The sequence below is a fragment of the Marmota flaviventris genome, chromosome 16 (assembly GCF_047511675.1).
Source record: "Marmota flaviventris isolate mMarFla1 chromosome 16, mMarFla1.hap1, whole genome shotgun sequence".
Classification (NCBI taxonomy): domain Eukaryota; kingdom Metazoa; phylum Chordata; class Mammalia; order Rodentia; family Sciuridae; genus Marmota; species Marmota flaviventris.
In genome coordinates, this window is record NC_092513.1 from 7,585,134 (window position 1) to 7,605,928 (window position 20,795).

The following is a 20,795-nucleotide window of genomic DNA, read 5'->3' on the forward strand; positions in this document are numbered from 1 at the left end:
GCCTAATGAAAACCCAAATGAAATGACAATGAAGAATAAAAAGGATATTATTAATTTATAGTAAAATTGGAGTTCTTTATTCTGATAAGATCAAAGCAGAATACAGTGTATTTTAATGTGAACTCTTCTGCTTTATTATACTTGAAAAGTGGTTCACAGAAAATAAATTTACTTTTACCTCAGCATATATGGGTCTTTCATGTTTATAAAGCCTTAATCATAATGAAGGGCTGTTGACATAACAGCTTTTTATAGTATGTCATGTAACATAAGAGGAAAATTAAACCCAAGTTCAATTTGTGGTTTTCTTTTTATTGCTGCTCCTATCAAAGTGATGATTAATACAGATAGTTTCAAAACAGTAATCAAATAGTTCTTAGAGGCTTATGAAAACAATAGTAGCTCTTCAGTCTACTGTTAGCCAGTGCCCACTTCCAAATTCAGAAGATTAGTTTTCTTGTTAATTGCTTTCATACTTTTAAATGGTAATGCTTACACTTAATGCCTTTGTTTGATTTATTAACTTTAGTACTTTTTATTGACTTCCAATGAAGATGGTTGGAAATTTCACTGTTAGAATTTCACTGATATTCCAGTATGATTGTATCAGAGTCTTTCGTTAAGTACACACTCTAAGAATTGGGGATGTAGCTCAGTGGTAAAGTGCTTGCCTAGCGTGCATGAGGCTCTGGGTTTGATTCCTCACACCTGCCCTACCATATGCACAACAATCAGTGTTTACATTAATATGATTATTTCACTTGATCATCTTTAGGTCTTAATAGGTTGACTTGGACATTTGTGGTTTATATTTCTAGTTAGCAGGTTTTAATTGAGAGGAGAATGCATGATTTCAAAGGGGGACGAGGTGGGATGGGGAGTGGGGGCCTGGATGTTCATTTCTTAAATGCTGCCAGAATAGTTTATTTTATACCAATCTTTTTTTTTTTTTTTTTTGCTGCATAGAATTGAATTCCAAAGTGGAAAAAAATATATTTCCTGATGAAATAATTTTGTACAGTGTTTGGTCATCACCTAACAAAGTCATTATTTAATAAATATGGCTTAGTAATTCTTGTGAGGACTCCTACGTATGTTCAGTGGACCAGAAATACATCTTTTGTTATTAAATTACAGTATGTTAGATAATTTCAAAGATGACAACAAGATGGCAGTATTGACTTTTTTTTTTTTTTTAATGTTTTCAGGCTGCATTTATTCTTCAGAATCTCCTTGTAATTCCTATGCCTATGGAAACTATAAAGGATTATACTTGGCAGGTAGGTGATTTTAGACAGTTACCAAACTAGTAGATGTTCAAGATTAATTAGTGATAAATTTGCAGCCTATGTGAGTAGTTGGCCCTTTATATCTCTGGATTATGCATTCATGGAATCAGTCATCCAGGGATTGAAAATATTTGAAAAAAAAAATTATAACTGGACTGAACAGGTACAGAATTATTTTCTTATTATTTCCTAAACAATACATTGTAACACCTATTTACAGAACATTTGTATTGTATTAGATATTATAAATACACTAGAGACAATTTAAAGCATATGACAGTATGTACATTTTGTTATGCAAATACTGTGCTATTTTCTGTAAGGAACTTGAGCATTTGCAGAGTGTGGTGTCCATGGGAATGCAAGAACCAATCTTCTGAGGATACAATGTTCCAGTACTAGTGAAATGTGTATAATATAGCAAGGATCTCTTAAATTAGAATGTAGAAATTTCCTTATACTTGATCATATTTAAAAATTCTCCATAGTGTTAAGAATAATTAGAAAAATAATAGCTATAAGATATATACTAGGCACTCTTCTAGAAACTTAGTATATATTAACATTGGACAAACTATTATCCTCATTTTACTGGCTTAGAAGCTTTAGCACAGAGGGTTTATGTGGCTTGCCTAAAGTCACAAAGCTAGGCACTGATACACCTTTGCTGCTTTGAGTACATGCTTGTCTCTTCTTACCCATTTACTATTTTGCTTCTCAAATTTAACAATAATAAATAAATTTATTTATAGTTCAGTATATATTGATGTTAACATTTTTTCCAAACTAGCACACGGTTGGGATTATAATTAATCTTTTTTTTTGATAATACTAGATTGATTTTTAAATTTTATGTTCTGAATATCAAGTCATAAATAGTTGCCTGTTTTTTTATAGCCTGTGATTTGTAGATAATTCAGAGTACTCTCATTGTGGTGGTAAGATGTGGTCCTTATCCTTTTTTAAAAAAAAATATGTTTATTTAGTTGTTGATAGACCTTTATTTTATTTATTTATATGCAGTGCTGAGAATTGAACCCAGTGCCTCACACATGCCGGGCAAGTGTGCGCTACCCCTGAGCCATAGCCCTTGGTTCTTATCCTTTTAACTGCCCACATGTCTTCATCCTGTCAGTGTGTTATTTATCATAGTGTTATTCAGTACTCCTCAGGGTACTATGCAAATCTAAGGTTTCTTTTTATATTTTCATTAGAACCTATGCTTACAGAGGTTACTGGATCGAACTGAGCTGCAGGACAGAGCTTGGCTAGGACTAAAGCATAACTGAGGGGCCATCAGGGCAGATTGCATTTAACTCCAAGCAGGTTTACCTCTGGTCTCAGCCACCCGTTCCCTCTGCCAGCTCTACATCCCAGGCCACCTTTCCACTGGTGCCTCATGATTTGCTTAACATTGCCTTCTGACAACGGTTGCTCTTCACAGTCTGTGTTGTCATAAAACCATAAGAGACGGTGAAAGGAATATACAGTGTAGTAGTTTAGGTGTCTACATTTCAAAATTTTATTCTTTTTTGACCCAATTCCAAATCATCTCTACTTTCATCATTAAACTAGTGACAATTGTATATTGTAAGCTTGGTGATGTACTGGCAATGAATTTATATTCTTGAAATATGTATAATCTAGTAAGAGCAGTAAGATTTCTGGGTTATATTAGAGTCACGTGTAGAAATTCATAGTTTTCTATTACAAGATAAATGATAGTTTCTATTTGTCACTGAAGACACATTTGCTGCAGTTCATTGGATTTGTCATCATTTTCTTATAAAAATTTGAAAAGCAATCATGAAATTAATCTGGAAAAATAAGAGACCCAGAATAGCTAAAGCAATTCTAAGCAGGAAGAGTGAAACAGGTGGTATAGTGATACCAGACCTTAAACTATAATACAGAGCAATAGTAACAAAAACAGCATAGTACTGGCACCAAAACAGGCTGATAGACCAATGGTACAGAATAGAGGACACAGAGACCAACCCACAAAATTACAACTACGTTATATTAGACAAAAGTGCCAAAAACATGCACTGGAGAAAGGATAGCATCTTCAACAAATGGTGTTGGGAAAACTGGAAATCCATATGCAACAAAATGAAATTGAATCCCTTTCTCTCACCATGCACAAAAGTTAACTCAAAATGGATCAAGGCTCTATGGATTAAACCAGAGACTCTGCGTCTAATAGAAGAAAAAATAGGCCCTAATCTCCATCACGTGGGGCTAGGCCCCTACTTCCTTAATAAGACGCCTATAGCACAAAAATTAAAACCAAGAATCAACAAATGGGATGGATTCAAGCTAAAAAGTTTTTTCTCAGCAAAAGAAATAATATGTGAGGTGAATAGGGAGCCTCCATTCTGGGAACAAATTTTTACCCCTCACACATCAGAGAGCTCTAATCTCCAGGATATATAAAGAGGTCAACAAGATAAGCACCCCAAAAAACCCCAAATAATCCAATCAATAAATGGGCCAAGGACCTGAATAGACACTTCTCAGTGGAGGATATACGATCAATTAACAAATATAGGAAAAAACGCTCATCATCTCTAGCAATCAGAGAAATGCAAATTAAAACTACTCTAAGATACCATCTCACTCCAGTAAGAGTGGCAGCCATGATGAAGACAGACAACAAGTCCTGGCGAGGATGTGGGGAAAAAGGCACACTCATACACTGCTGGTGGGACTGCAAATTGGTGTAGCCAATTTGGAAAGCAGTATGGAGATTCCTTGGAAAACTGGGAATGGAACCACCATTTGACCCAGCTATTCCTCTTCTCGTACTATACCCAAAGGACCTAAAAACAGCATATTACAGGGACATAGCCACCACAATTCACAATAGCTAAACTGTGGAGCCAACCTAGATGTCCTTCAGTGGATGAATGGATTAAAAAAATGTGGCATTTATACACAATGGAATATTACTCAGCAATAAAAAAGAATAAGATCATGGCATTTGCAGGGAAATGGATGGCATTAGAGAAGATTATGCTAAGTGAAATAGCCAATCTCAAAAAAACAAATGCCGAATTTCTTCTCTGATATAAGGGAGGTGACTCAAAATGGGGTTGGGAGGGAGAGCAAGGGAGAAAGATTACCTCTAGATTGGGAATAGGGGTGGGAGGGAAAGGGAGGGCGAAGGGGAATAGCATGGATGGTGAAAGGAGACCCTCATCGTTATACAAAATACATGTATGAAGATGTGCATTTGGTGTCAACATACCTTATCAGAGATGTGATAAAAAAGGTATATTAAAATTGTAATGCAAAAATAAATTAAAAAAACTAAAAATTAAAAAAGAATAAAGGGGATCAATAAATGCAAAATTTAAAAAAATTGAAAATGGAACTTAAGCAAGCTGTAGAGTCCTTTGCCTTGTCCAAATTGACTAAAATCTAAAAAGTTTGAGAGCTAGTCCAATGCCAACTGGAACTTCAGGAAACTTTGCTAGTCTTAAGCAAAATTAGAAAAATAAAGACAGTCTTATGTGCTTTTAAAAATAAACTCAGATTTTCTCTGTCTTTTAAAACTCTGTTTTTATTATCTTTTGATTTTATGTGTTCTCACTAAGCCCTGTAAATAGTTGGTAACCTAATACTAGTCCCTAATATTAAAAAATGTAGTGGTGTGCTTAAAATCCCAAGTGGAAAGAAATAGTTGCTTTCAAAAAGGGGAAAATAGTCTTGAAATATATATGATGGAGTTGTGTAGTCTCAGAGAATTTATAACCTTTCCAAGTTTTTAGAGTCAGAGAGAAGGAGCCATGTGCCCATCCAGTATGCTAAAATTAGAAGTCACTGGTAAAATTATGAATAATAACTTATTCAAAGAATTGTTTTATTGGTGTACCTTCCTCATTATCTTAGAGGACACAGCATGAAGTAGCATGTGGAGGAGCCATGTTAAGGATTTATTTTGTTTGAGGTAGCTGTTTGATTTTTAACAAATAAAACTTGTTCTGCTGTGTAATTTGTTGAGATGCTTGCAGTCTAAATTGCTGACTTCTGATACTCTAGTTCTGCTTGGCCTTTTGGAGCAGCCTCGGCACGAGCACCACCCACCCTGGCCCTGCCAGCATGAACTCCTATTTCACGTCAATATCTGGAATTGTAATGCTTCTGAGTAATAATAAGACACATATAATTATGAATCATTTGGGTTTGCCTTTTATTGTTAGATGCTGGAAAGTTTAGAACCCCCAAATGTAGCTCTTCTGGTATATACTTTTTTTAAGCTTTATTTCTGTTTTCACTTTTTTTTTTTTTTTAAATCACCCACTTTCTTTTTTCTTTCAGCCTTGCTCCACGTCTACCATTATTGCTAAAATTGACCTTTTCCTGTAATGGGGCTTAAATCTTCTGGAAAAAAGTAAAGATTAAATACAACAATTTTTTTTTTTTTTTTTGTACCAGGGATTGAATCCAGGGGCACTTAACCACTGAGCCACATTGCCAGCCCTTAAAAAAAAAAAAAAAAAAAAAAATTCTGTTTTGAGACAGGGTCTTGCTAACTTGCTGAGGCTGGCTTCAAATCTGTGATTCTCATGCCTCAGCCACCTGAGTCACTGGGATTTCAGGTGTGTACCCCTATGCCTGACTTAATTTTTTAATTTTAAAAAGTTTTTTTTTAAAAAAATAATTTTCCTAACCTCTCTCATCCATTTTAATCTTCCTCTCAGGAAGATACTAGCAATTAATGTTTTTGCCATTGAATTAGTTTCTTTTCCAAATATTAGCTTTATTCTCTTTCCATATTTCTGACCATTTACTTTAATCTTCTTAAGTAGAATGTTTCTGAACATTAGGTCCATAGTTTATGTGGTGTGTGTGTGTGTGTGTGTGTGTGTGTGTGTCACACCCGGGATTGAGCTCAGGGCCTTGCACTTGCTAGATGAGTGTTCTACTACTAAGCTGCTAGATAGAAGCTCTTTTTAAATTTTGTTTTGAGACAGAGTCTCACTAAGTTGCCCAGTCTGGCCTCAAACTTGAAATTCTCCTTCCTCAGCCTCTCAAGTAGCTGGGGTTGCAAGTGTGCACCACCACACCTGGCTTAAGTTTTATATTTAAGAAAATGTTTCTCTCAGCTCCCACCATGGAGAAGACGATAGATGTTCCGTTAGTCTTTGTTGATTTATCAAAGTATGTGAAGCATTCAACTTACCTTATTGGTCTGAAGTAAGTAAAGTCATGAATAGAATCTTAGTTTTGTAGTATAGTTTTCCATGGAAATGGAGACATACTAGAGGCAGAGTAGTCACAAGAGGAGGAGCAGATGAAGAGCTTATTTTCAGCATAGCTTCCCTCAGCACACAGTGGGCCCACACACCAGGCTCCTGCAGGGTGTGAGATCCTGATTCTAGGTCCATCAGTCCCTGGTGCATTACAGCTCTCTCACACTCAGGGCACTGCTTTTTAAGAAGGGTGTTTGTAAATACTGGCCTGGTTCTTGGGTCAAACTCGGCCTCCTCAAGGCTGAATTTCTCTTTCCGAAGGTGAGAAAACGGGGTCAGTTTACAAGTGATGCAGAACTGAATTGTGGCTCCCAGCTATCTGGTATTCTGTAAACTAGTAAACTAGTTTCCCACAGTCTGACTGGGAGTTAGTACTCCTGAATATGAATGGTTCTGTTGCTGGGTTTAATTTGAAGAGCAACGTTACAAATCCCCACAATTTTAACAACCAGCTTTGGAGTCTGTTATAATAAATCTGTTGGTCTGTGCAGTTTGTTTGAGTTTATATCTATAAATATTTGTCAAATGCCTAAATGTTGGGGATTCACAGATTATCAGATTTAGTGCTCTGGAGTCTGTGACCTACAAGGGAGGATAGACACATATCTAGGAAACATTATATAGTTTCTTACATAAGTAATATTAATTATTGGCAGCTTATGCATAATTTTTGTAATATTAAGTTTTTTTTCCAATTGAAAATAATTCCCTTTCTTCCTGACCTATTACTTCCTTCACTCATTTACAGCAGTGTAAACTCAAGGGCACTCAGTTTGTTTCATTCATTATGATCTATTTCTGTCCATGTTTGGATGATCAGATTGTTCTAGTTTATGGAGGGAGAGTCTCTGGATAGACTATTGAATTCTTTAATTTCACATTTAAATTTGAAATTAATTTTAGGCACTTAAGTAACACAATGGGTTATTGGTTCAAATAAATGCATTTGTTCCTGCTTTTGTTTCTTTCCACAATTTGTAATTAAGATTTTGAATTGGCAGATTTGCTTTATTTAAAAAAAAAAATCTTTATTGTGAAAAAATTATGTTTATAGAAAAGTTGCAGAAACAGTACAATTTTCATATACTTTTCACCCAGATCCCCCAAATGTTATTTTATCACATTTGCTTTAACTTTATCTACCTATCTTTTTTCTAAACTACTGGAGAATCATAGAATACTTCATTTTCTCTAAATCTTAAAGTATGACTTTCATAAAAAAAAAAAGGATATTGTTTTACATGAGCATACTAATAATTACTGAAATTAGGAAATTACTCAAGTTTTCCCATGACTTTCCTTTTAATAAAATATCCAATCTAGGATCCATTTCAGGAATGCATATTATATATAGTTGTCATATCTATTTAGTGACTTTCATCTGGAATTTTGTCTAGATCATCAATATTTATAACCTTAGCATTTTTAAAGAGTGCGTACCATTTAGTTTTTGTAATACCTATAATTAGATTTGTCTGTTTTCAAATGATTAGATTTAGGTTATGCATTTTTGGCAGAAAAACCACAGAAGTGATATATACTTCTCAGTGCATCATATCAGGAAAGATATCTTTTTTCCATTATTGGTAATGTTAAATTGATTTCATGGTTAAGATAAAGTTTATTTTCTTCATTTTCCCCCCCTTTTTTTAAGAAGGTACTTTGAGACTGTAAATATGTTTCTAAACTTTAACTAGTTACAGCTTCCATTCAAAATTCCATTCAAAATTCTTGTCCAAGGCAATTATGGTTGCCAAATGTTTTTCTAATTGTATTATACCTTTCTGCATTTATTATGTTCTACTGTAAGGAAGAATTAATTCCCTTTCTTCCCGACCTGTTACTTCCTTCACTCATTTAAGCAGTGTAAACTCAAGGGCACTCAGTTTGTTTCATTCATTATGATCTATTTCTGTCCATGTTTGGATGATTAGATTGTTCTAGTTTATGGAGGGAGAGTCTCTGGATAGACTCTTGAATTTTTTTGGCATGTCTTTTTTGCCAGTTTTTAGTATTTCCTACTTTCTAGTATATCAAGGTGTGCTAGACTCCCTGAGCCCCATCATAAAATGAGATATTTGCTCTTAGGGCTTTGATTTCTTTTTATAGGGAAATCTAATGTCATCTGGATATGCTCATTGTTCCTGGGTTGTCAGTGCCTCTGCTCTCAGGACTGTCTGTTTGTGTGTGTCTTTATGTGCACGTGTTTTGGATAGGTAGTACACTCTTTTATCATTATGGTATATATTATTTACACATTTGATGTGATTAATATGCAAATTTTTAATTTGTTCTCTTTCTCTCTTTTTTGGTACCAGGGATTGGACTCAAGGGCACTCAACCACTGAGCCACATCCCCAGGCCTATTTTTTATTTTAGAGACAGGGTCTCACTGAGTTGCTTAGGGCCTTGCTAATTTGCTGAGGCTGGCTTGAACTTATGATCTTCCTTCCTCAGCCTCCTGAGCCACTGGGATTATAGGCATGCACCACTGCACTTGGCTTTTAATGTGTTTTGAAGCATCATGAGTATTAATTTTACAAAACTATAATTCTTTGGTAAAGTGAGATCTTTTTAATAGTGTTCATAATTTATATGTGATTAGGAGTGCTAATGTTTTTAGGATCATTTTTATAGTCTTTGAGGTATATCACTTTTTATTTATTATCAAAAATAATACATATTTCTTCTTGGAAATATTGTCTGTTGTTTTTAAATGTAATTCTTAACTTTGATTATAGTTCCTTTTTTTTTTTTTTTAAAGGGACGGGGGGAGAGAGAGAGAGAGAGAATCTTATTTGTAGATGGACACAACACAATGCCTTTATTTTTATGTGGTGCTGAGAATCGAACCGGGGTTCCACCCGTGCTAAGCGAGTGCTCTACCGCTGAGCCACAATCCCAGCCCAATAGTTCCTTTTTAATAATAGCTAATGAGTATATAGTAAAGTGACCCTAGGAGTAAAAATATGCTTTAAAATTAATATTCTAATTTATTTTCTTCAGAACAATACTTTGGAGGTTTCTATGCTATAGTTAACTTATAGGGTTTTTTTGGTAAATGTATTTGTAATTGGAATCTGGTGACTTTTGTTTTCTTTCTTCACATACTGGTCTTCTCAGCTGTCCTTTGTGATTCAGCACATAATCTGGTAGCTTCAGAATTCACCTGAGGGCAAGGCTGTTAGGGGTATAGACATCTTGAGATAGAACAACTAGATGGTGCTGCTTTTCTCACTCTGCCAGAAGGCAGCCCCATCCATTACTGATGGTGATTTCATGCTGCTCTATGGACCACAGCCTAGTCGTGCATGAAAGCCTTCATTGTTCTGGCCCTCATACCATTAGTCATTTATAGAAACCCTAAGTTGTGCCATCTTAGGACATATGCTGACCTTGGCTCCATTGCTAGGAGTAAAGATCTGTTGATAATATGTCATCGCAGAGAAAGGAAGCCTTGGCATGCAGAGAATAGGGAATCAACTTAATGCATAGCAAAAATAAGTCAAATAAAAAATAGATAATAGTTATGTAAATATCCCAGTTCATTTGGTTTTCTTTTGAGAAGTTAAAAATATTTGGAATGCACTAATTGTTTGAATTGTTTAGCAGAAATTGTTTTTTCAAGTAATAAATGTATGTCATTACAAGAACTGGTCGAACTTATAATGAAATGAAGTATGCCTCTCCATTAACTGAAACAGGTTTACCTCTGATTTTTATTCTTCAGAGAGTTACTCCTATTTATTCCATCACTACTCTGATGAATAAGGATTTAGTTCATTTATGTAATGTATTCTTATTACTGTTCTTAGATTCTCCAGTGGTCACCCTTGCTGTTGATGATTTCATCATTGTGAGAAACATGCTCACCTGTCCAAACCCAAAGAATGGACTGAAAGACTAAAGGTATAGAGAAAGTGAGGCTTTTAATCATGGATTTTAATCTTGTCTGGATGAGCAGGCACACCTAGAGCAGTTACAATCAGCATTTTATTCCCCAGAAGTGCAAGGTCCCTCCCCTGGTTCCTCATTGGCTGAGTACTATGGGTACCCAGGGTCTTGCACATGCCAGTGTTCTTCCCAAACATTGCCAAGGTTTTACTGTCTCCTGTTGGGTTATTTAAAGAAATGTATCTTTAGTTGTCCCCACTTCCCTTTGTTCTCTTGTGGTGGGAAGACCTTCTCAGGCTGAGTGCATTTTAGAACAGACATGCATGCATACATACATAGTTGGTTAGGCCAACCCTTTCCCCCTACCTCCTGTTAATCAAGGGGCTATGAATTGACCAGTTCACACTCTGGTATTAACTGCTTTTATTGTCCCCTCCAGCTGCCTCTCTTATATCCCAAGTAGTTTTATATTTAAGGCTAAATACTGTATGCTGAAAGTGGACCAGTGGACTTTCTGATTTCCACAATTAGCCATGCCTCCTGTCTCTTGGCCCCCATATTGTACATGTGGCTAGGTTGTTATCTGTTCGTTGGTCTCCTCTCTGACTTCTAATGCTAATCTTTGCTAGTTTTTTTTTTTACTTTTGCTTTATGAAGACTGATTATGTTTGCATCTTTCCTGAATTTGTGTCAGTTGATTCTAAAAACTGAAGATCAGTAATTCATTGCAGAGCCATTTAGTCATTTGTAGTCACATTTCTTTATCTCTGCTTCCAGGACTGACCCATGTAATACTCAGAGGAAAATCCCCTGGTATTCATAAACATGTAATACGTACATATATACAAATAGTGTGTGTGTAATTTTAAAAATTAATTTGGGAGATTTTCTTTCCCTTGGAATTTCTGTTATTTTTTCTTGCATTGTGAGTCCCTATCATATCTCAGGTTTTACTTAACTCTTAATCATCTTTTCCCTTCATTTAGAGCCTCTTTTTCTTAGTAATTTTCCTCAAAATGATCATACATGCTGGCTAGTAACAAGCATGTTAGAGTTAAGCTGTATGAAATCTTGCAAAATTAAAAATGTCTTTAAATTGTACTGAATTGATAATGTGGCTAGTTAGCAGATACTAGGTGGAAAGGCCCAGCTCCTGCACGTTTCCCCACTGTCTTCTGGTATCCAGTGCTATTGACAAGAAGTCAGTTCCAGGACAATTCTTTTTTCTTCTTTGTGGCTAATCTTTTATTTGGCATCCTCTCTTTATTCATGGTATTCTAGAGTTTTATGATTATGTGTTGTTTTTTCATTTCTCTTGAAATTTATGCTTAATTTATGCTCCTTAATTTTAAGTCTTAGGTTTTCCATATCATTTTGACATTTTTTTTTCATATTTCTTTAAAAATGATTTTCCCCTTTCTTATGCCCACTACCCCCTTTCTGGAAATCTTACGAATCCCATATTAGGTCTCCTGAGCTGATTTTCTCTTTCTCCTTATCTTGTACTGTTCTCTCAGTGATTTTTGCACTGCTTTCTGGGATATGAATTCTTTTTTACACAGCTGAATTAGTTTAGATTTTATTTTACATCTATTATTATGGCTTCTTTTCCTATCTTTGTTTTCTCAATCTGTTTTTTTTTTCTCTTTTATATTAGGAAGAAAGAACAGAGAAAAATGAATTTTTAAAATTTATTAATTGAGAGATAAATATATTTGGGGTAATTAGATTACCACTGGTAATTTTACAGTTTGGTGAATAACAAGAATTCTCATAGTGTATTTCCTGTAGTACTTCTCACTTATTTTGAAAATGCTTACAACACAAAAAGGTTGGGTCTCAGAAGATAGTGGGTTTTTGTAACTCATGCCTTCCCAGCAGATGGTACAATGGTCTGGCCCTCAGCAGATGGAAGAGCTGTTCAGGAGCTACAAATACTCAGGTGTTGTCTTCTTTCAAGATTTAAGTGGTTGGCGCACTCCTTTACCTATTTTGATTAACCCTTTGTGAATTTAGGGCTATGGTGTAACTGATACAGGATGCAATGATGTATATACTATTTTGCAAACTAACATTTTTTGCGGGGGTGTACTGGGGATTGAACTCAGGGATACTCAACCACTGAGCTACATCCCCAGCCCTTCTCGTATTTTATTTAGAGATAGGATCTCACTGAGGTGCTTAGTGCCTCGCTTTTCTGAGGCTGGCTTTGAACTCATGATCCTTCTGCCTCAGCCTTCTTAGTTGCTGGGATTACAGGTATGTGCCACTGCGCCCAGCAACAAAACTAAATTTTGAATACTTTTATGTAATGTGTATAACAACTCAAAATTATTCTGGTCATCATATAATGTATTTAGAAAAATACAGTTTTTGTTCCACTTTATTTAAAAATTTTATTTTGTTTGTTGAGTTTGGGTAGTTGTAGTTAAGCTGGTCAGTTAGTTTTATTATGTCCCCTATCCCACCCATTGGGGGTTAAACTCGGGGCCTTGAACTTGTTAACTAAGTGCTCTATCAGTGAGATATACCCCTAGCCCAACCTAGCTAGACTGTAATTCTCATCTTGGCTATTAATTCATTCCTTGAATTAGTGTAATGAAGGTTCTAATTGGTGATTTTAAGAAGCTATTGCATGTCTTTTGTGTGACATATTTTATACATTTAAGAATAACTCACTTAAAGGGTAGAACATTTTGAAACTATGTATGTCAAGGTTGGCTGTAAGGTTGTGGATGAATACTTTACCCTAGAAAATTAAATTAAGGTAATGTGTGAGAGGACACTTTTTTGGTAACATAGGCCTTGGTTAATAATGAGAGTGTCCTGACTCTCTATATATTCTCCTGCTTTATCTGCTTCTTCTAGACCTCTAAATTTATATGAACACTATCATGTGCTAACTGTTCATTAGTCTTACTTCTTTTCTCTCTTCTTTTTGCAGTTCTGGGGATAGAACCCAGGTTCTTGTACATGCCAGGCAAGCATTCTACCACTGAGCTATAACCAAAGCGCTGTTAGTCTTACTTCTCATTTAAATTGCTCTATTTGTAGAGAATAAACTCAGTGATGAATAGATTTATTACAGTTAACAATAACAACTTCATAATCATAAAAGGTATTCAATATTGAAAAGGTTAATTGTAATGATAATACTTCAACAAGAAATGTTAGAGGAAATTGTTAACATTGTTAGTGTTGCTATGCCTATAACTGGTGAGTTACAATGTTTCTGAATAGTATTGACACCCTCTCCCCTGTTGTTAGGAGAGGTGTGAGAAGACACATATAAATATGTCTTATGGTTAAGGGTAAATAAACTTTGAGTGTGTTTTGACCATACTTTCCTTCTTGTTGGCATTTAGATTTCTATTTTTCCCTTTCTCCCAGGGTATATTTAAAAAAAATCTTAACTTTAACATTTTCCAGAAAATAGAAATATTTTTAAACTAGTGATTGGTGGTATTGTCAACTTTAAACGAATCCTCTAAGATTGATCTTTATCAATGGATATTGTAGGAAAATTTAGTGAGTAGCAGTGCAAAAGCTATTGGAACAAAAGTTCAAAGAGATAAAATTTTGTAACAGTGGATTCTTTTCAGGTGGCAGGTGTGTATACGTGTGTGTACGCGTGCACGTGCATGGGTGTGTGTGTGTGTGTGTGTGTGTGTGTGCATCATTGTGTGTTTTTTCCTCATGTGGGTTTATTCAGTGGAAAGTAATATGGCAAGCAGATTTTAACATAGATATTGATGAATTTTTAAATTTTATCTTATTTGTTTGATAGATACAAAAATGTTTTTGTACATAATTATTTGGACTGCATTATTTTGGATATTTTAATAATTTTTTTACTATTGTCTGTAAGTTGAAAAGTACTACTTTTATTGTGTTTGTTGCTTAAGTATGTAATTACCTGGGTAAAGCTTTCCAGAGACGCAATTTGAATGATGTGGCTTGTCAAGAGATACAGTAGATGAACCTGCTGTCTTCAGATGGGGGCGTAGGCAATGCAGACTACAGTGTTAGGAAGTGCTTTCTTTCCTCTAGGTTCGGCTGCAGTGATCATGGAAAGGGTGTGGTAGCATTTGGTAGCACCCATTTGTTTCAGGCAGAGACAGTAGATCTTTTTGAAGAAACTGTGCGATAAGTTAGTGTCTTTCTCTTCTTTTCTCCCTCTTTTCCTACAGGGCCCTTGTGTTCATGATGAGGACTCTGGCCTATCACTCATAGGAAAACCTGCCCTTCAGGCTCTTTTATATCACTGCCATTTTTATGAACATTTGAATCAGATGGTGAAACACTGTTACCTAGGACTGTATAGGTTTGATTTGAACTCTTCTGCTTTTGTGATTTCAGAAGGCAGAGATTCAAATGGTAAGTAGAATATCTTTATATTTTACTTTTACAAAATGCAACTATTTAAAAAGATGTTCGAACTACGTGTGTTTGTTAAAAATCACTTGGAAAAATAATAAAAACTACATGGAAGATATTTAATTTAAATGGAAGATAACCTTATATTCTATATATTCCCTTGTATTATACATTATCACCTCTAGTCCTAATACCCAGAGGGTACCCTTGTAATGTTGGAATACATTTTTTCCAGTCTTATTTCTCTGTGTAGCTTCTGTCTGTTTTACAGAATCATGTTCAGGTTTTTTTGTGCATTTTTGTATTCCCTTCTTTCACTAAACATTGCTCAAGAATTTTTCTGTTATGAATTCTTCATGGAAGCCATTTTTGATACCTTACTGTTTCACAAGTTTGTTTCATGCTTTTCAGTGAACTTTTATAGTTTTTTTCTCTATTCATATTTCTTAAACTTTTTTGGAACACTCATTCCTTGGCAGATTATGATCCTTTTACCCTTCTTGTGAATGACATCTTTTCCTACTAAATTTGTAAATTTGTTTTGCTAATGGTTTGAAAAAGCTGTTTATTTTTGGTATATTACTCATTTATCAAAATATATTGTTGAAATATTTTTGGTTCTTTATGTAGATGCTCTTGGATTTTCTAATAGGTATTAGAACATATAAATAATTGTATCTCATAAAAACAAATAGTTTAAAAAAATTGCCTTGTATTTTTAAGTTAATTTTTAAAAGCAATTTTTTTAGAATCTTGACATAATTTTACACTTACAGAGAAGGTTAAAGCATACTACAAATTTTCCCCAAAGTTAACATTAGTATTTACTTCCTACTTCATGTGTATTTGTGAATATAAGTAATATTTATTTACATGCATGTATATAAGTGTTTTTTTTCTGCACCATTTAAAAGTAGGTTGCAGACATGAAGTTTTTTTATTCCCAAATACTTAATTGTGAATTTATAGTTCACTTTCCTGTTCACTCCCTAGAGGAATCTAGAAGAAAGTAGATATTTGATAAAGTTTTTGAACATTCTGAATAAATGTTCCTATTAGGAAAGTGACTTGTTTAGATTTTTCCAGATCTTTGTTACTCAGGTCATGGCTCTTGAACCAAGTGTCTTGTAACCTGTTAGAAATGCACATGTGTAGCCTCCATGCTGGCTTAGGGTGTTAGACTTTCTGGGACTAGGATTCAGGAAACTGCTTTAACAAGCTCATGATGATTCTTGCACATTAAAAGCCTTTCTCTGTAGACCTTGGTTGGTTTCCAGAGATGAGTATTTTTCCTATTATTGCAGTACCTAGGAGAGTGTCCATGTTAACAACTTTCTTGTTGTCACAGGTTTGGATGACTCATTTAAGTTTTGGAGGGCTCCATCAAGAATGTCCAGTCAAGATCATGATCCAAGTTCTCTCTCCACCACAGAAACAATGGTACTTGCAAAGAATGTATGAGTACTTACTTAGTTTTAATCTCTGAAAAATAATGATGAGATAAGAACAGATATAGACTATAAGGTTATGATCATAGTAGATATGAGTTTTTATGAAGTGTTCTCTGTGCAGAATTCTGCTTTTTTTTTTTTTTTTTTTTTTACTTAGATTATTGCATTTAACCTATCACCAGTCATACATGGTAGATTCTTTTGTGCTTTTCTATATAAGCAGGTCACTCAGAAGTTAAGTAACTCTGTGATCAATTGTGCCAAAAGTAGCAGAGATAGAACTTCAAGTTAGGTTTGCTTGCTTCCAATTATAGTTGCACTAATATCCTTTTAGTTGAGAGTTTTTTATTCCTCTTTTCTACCTTTTTTCAGAGAATCAATAGCATAAAAACTGAAAATATTTAGCTTTAATAATAGAAGAAAAAAGCCTCTATGTGATTAAAAATAATTATCCTGAAACCTCACTTAAAGGCAAAGCATCATGATAAAGTTTACCCATTCAAATAATTCCAGTGTGGTATGAATGATTTAAAATACATCCTAAAACTCGAATCACATAGAAACTTCTCTAGATTATCTGAACTACCTGAAATGTATGTAAGCTAGCTTACCACCTGTCTGCCCTCAGCTTTCATTCATGCTTGAGTTGCTCTGTGCCTAATGATTCACACTAGCTTTCTGTTTGTTACAGGGGTACATAATCATTCTTCTCAATGGAAAAACATGTTTAATTTTAAAGTGTTTTGGAGATTAGATAGTGACTGTGTTACAGAATCTATTAGAAAGGCAAAGGTTTTGAACCTTTTCAGGAGTAAAAACTTTTATGAAAATAATAAATAATTATTTAGACATTAATAAAATTTGCCTTCTACAATCTCCCAAACATGGGTACTTTTTGCTACAATTTTAAGAATTTTTTTTTCTTTTTTTCCTAGGAAAAGAGTTTGCTTAGTTCTGCATTGGGTTTGTATATAGAAAAGTGGGATAATTACCCTCCTTCCACTAGAGGTCATGCTTCCCTTTCCAGATCAGGGCTAGTGTATAGCTTTGTTTCAGCAGGAGAAACAGGATGGTTAAATGCCACAGTGAGTTCTGTTAATTGGTTATTTAGTTCACAGAAGGGCAGCATCAATTTATGCTTAAAAGTAAATCATCTCAGGTTGTTCTGTTAAAAGGACTATAGAATAACTTTAGAAATATTGTACATTCTTCAGTTCTTTCTTTATTGTAGGTACTGAGTAAATAGTAATTTCTCTAATTAACTTTGAATTATCATGGCTAATCTGTAGACACCATTCAAGCCGTATTTTTTTCCATCTATACAAGAAGACCTAAGAACGAAAAGCAAAATCAAATCAAACTTTTACATTTCTTTATTTTATATCAATATATACATTTTACATGTTAGAATGCTATATTTTCTGAGAATAATTTTGGAACTGTTTATTAAAAATCATTATTAAAACAGAAGTACTGGGCTGGGGATGTGGCTCAAGCGGTAGCACGCTCGCCTGGCGTGTGCAGGGCGCTTGGTTCGATCCTCAACACCACATAAAAATAAAATGAAGATATTGTGTCCACCTAAAACTAAAAAATAAATATTAATAAAAAAATAAAACAGAAGTACCTCTGTGCTAGTCAACTTTCTGTTAGTCCACAAAATACCTTAGACACTCCATTTAAAGGGAGGAAAGGTGTATTTTGGTTCATGGTTTCCCGGGGTTTCAGCCTCTTGCTCTGTTGCTCTGAGTCTGTGTTGGCATAGTGCATTCTGACAGGAGCATGAGGTAGAGGAGGCCCCGTTACCTCATGGCAGCCAGCAAGGAAAGAGAACAGGAGGAAGGGGCTGAGGTCCCAGGATCTGCTGGGATCCTGGGACAGGATCACCAGATATCTAACTTCCTCCCCTGGGCCACCTCTTGAGGGTTCCAGCCCCTGCCCCCCAATAACACTGTATCCTGAGCACCAGGCCTTCAACACATGGGCCTTTTGGGCACAAAGTTCACACTGCAACAAAGTCTATTCATGTAAAGGTCTTTAACTTCTTTGTGTGTGTGTATGTGTGTGGGGGTTACATAGACTTTGAAAAATTTATACCATTGAAATATTTTAATTTTTTAAAAAATTTAATATATAGTTCTATGTAGCATAGAAAATTTTTTTCCCTGAGAGACTGATATTTTGTTAGAATTTTTCAGTCAACTCTTTTCCATTTTTTTTTTTTTAATTTGTAGACAGAGACTTTGGAATTGGTGGATTTTTTTTTCACAAAAATAGTCTTGTTACCCTAATTCTACTATTTGTCATGTTTTCTTTATCATGCTTCATATGAAGTATATTATTGTCCCAAAAGGAGAACAATCTGGAGAGTTTATTATGCCAGAGCAATTATATTTGGGCCAAATAATATTTTCTCTAGTATAAGAGAAGGTCGAACTTTCAAATTGAGGTATAAATTGAATGAGTGTAAATCTTGCCAATTTGCTTATCTGGTTATTTATATCTTTATTTTCTTTATCTCCTAGACTAGAAAAATTGCAGTTTTTTTTTTTTTTTTTTTTTGGTTGGTTGGTTGGTTGGTTGGGTTTTCCATTTTCTCTTTCACAGTCTTTTTTGATGTGGGTCGTATCATACACTGTGCTCTTACTGGGTCATTATCCACTCTTTGCTGTTAATGCCACACTAGGGGTTTTAATAGTGTTTTCTAATGAATATTAGTTCATTTGGTTGGCATGCTTTGTGATCACTGGGACCTGTATGTTTTATTAACTGCAGATAGAGTAAGCTGGGTATCATCGTTACCTTCAGCGTGTTGTCCTTGTAAGTGCTTCCTCAGAAGTGGCCTCCCTCCAACTCAGGCATTTGGTATTGTTTTTCCTCCCAAAATCACATTTCTGTTCTCAAAGTACCCAAAATGGCTGTGTGTGTTTATGTCTCGTACCATACCAGTAGGTAGCAACAGCTTGATGGCCAAAATTTGGTCATTTCTGTTGCTTTTGAGCTGAGCAATGTGTGCATTTTTAAAAATCTGTTATATATCTTTGTGAAATATGTGGAGAACGAGTCTAAAGAATTGTTACCCTAATTCTACTACTGATTTTAGTTTATTTCATTTAAAGAGAATTTAACTCATTAATCTTTTTTGTCTAACTAAAAGTTAGTCTTACTCTTCTATTTTACAAAAGAGGAAATATTTGGCTTTAGCTGTTGGTCACCAAGGTGTACGCTACTCCAAAGCCAGACGTGTGTGATGCCATAGTAGATATTGGTGTGTGATGCTATAATAGATATTGGAATCAAGGTGCAGTGCAGTTACCCTGGACGGATGATGAAATAGAAAGTGATTTTATGTAGTAAGTAGCAACTGAAATGGTCTCTAAAGGACTAACCTCTTCTTCCCTCTTAAATGTATGCATATATTTGTAAGAGGCTGAAAAATACAAAGATATCTTAGGATTGAACCCACTTAATACCCACTTAGTTAAACATCTAGTTGAGAGCATAAAGGGTAATTAGAAAATAACTGGATACTAACTCTTTTATATTGAAAGTATTAGACTTTCAGAATATGCATGGGATTGTTTGGTGTAGAGTATGTGGGTGGGTAAGTCTGAAGATTGATTACCAGAGTAACCATATAGCAGTTAGTCAAGAAAGTTGAGTCAACTTTGGATTTGAAGATATAATAGCAATTAAGGTAAAGATACAGGGGCTGGGATTGCAGCTCAGTGGTAGAGTGCTTGCCTCGCATGTGTGAGGCACTGGGTTCCATCCTCAAAACCACAAAAGGTAAAACAAAGGTATTGTGTCCATCTACAACTAAAAAAAAAAAAAGAAAGGTGTTTCAGTAAAATGAAATGGCATGAAACATTACAATTTAAATTAGAAAAGTAATGTATTGACATTTGTTTAGGAGTTAGTTAAAAAATGTTTCATAGAATGAAGAAGAATAGACCAAGGACGATTTAAGCAGGGATGGATCCAAGAGGCATTTTGAAGAAAAGTAGTTTTGACATAGGCATCAGTGATTTGGCGTGTGTGTATCTCCAATAAAGTGACCAGAGGAAAACTTGAGAAGGCAATGTGTCCCATAGTGGAGATTGTGGAGAGGAATAAAAGGAATAGTATGCTTTGTTAAATAAATTTCAACTCCCCGTGGATTACCAGGGACTAAAACTCTTGTTTTCTAGTTCCTGAGTATGTTAATGTAGATCACTGGGGTACAGTACAATGAAAAAGAACAAGCTTTTTTTTTTTCTTTTGGGTTTTTTTGGTATAAAAATTTAATATTAAGTCTATTAATGAAACTTAAATATTGATGGTTACTGATACATATCATTTTTCTTAATGAAATAATATTTAGAATATAATGTTAGAATGACTATAATAGGTAAAAATAGAATATTCATCCTGTTCTATTTGCATAACATTATTTTATAAAAAATTACTCTTTTAAAAAATGTTATTAGAGCAAATGAGATTTATGTTTCTCTTTTTTTATAATTATTTTAAACAGACTAAAGTAT

The 20,795-nt window shown here is 34.7% G+C and overlaps 1 protein-coding gene across 5 annotated transcripts in view; it reads left to right on the plus strand.

The window, feature by feature from the left end:
- Rttn (rotatin) overlaps positions 1-20,795 on the plus strand; it is a 157,452-nt gene that overhangs the window by 89,649 nt on the left and 47,008 nt on the right. For all 5 annotated transcript variants that reach the window (XM_027935354.2, XM_071602643.1, XM_071602641.1 and 2 more), the window contains 3 exons: positions 1,209-1,280; positions 14,632-14,818; positions 16,167-16,258. In XM_027935354.2, coding sequence (XP_027791155.2) covers positions 1,209-1,280; positions 14,632-14,818; positions 16,167-16,258 — 351 coding nt within the window. The remainder of the gene's footprint in view (positions 1-1,208; positions 1,281-14,631; positions 14,819-16,166; positions 16,259-20,795) is intronic.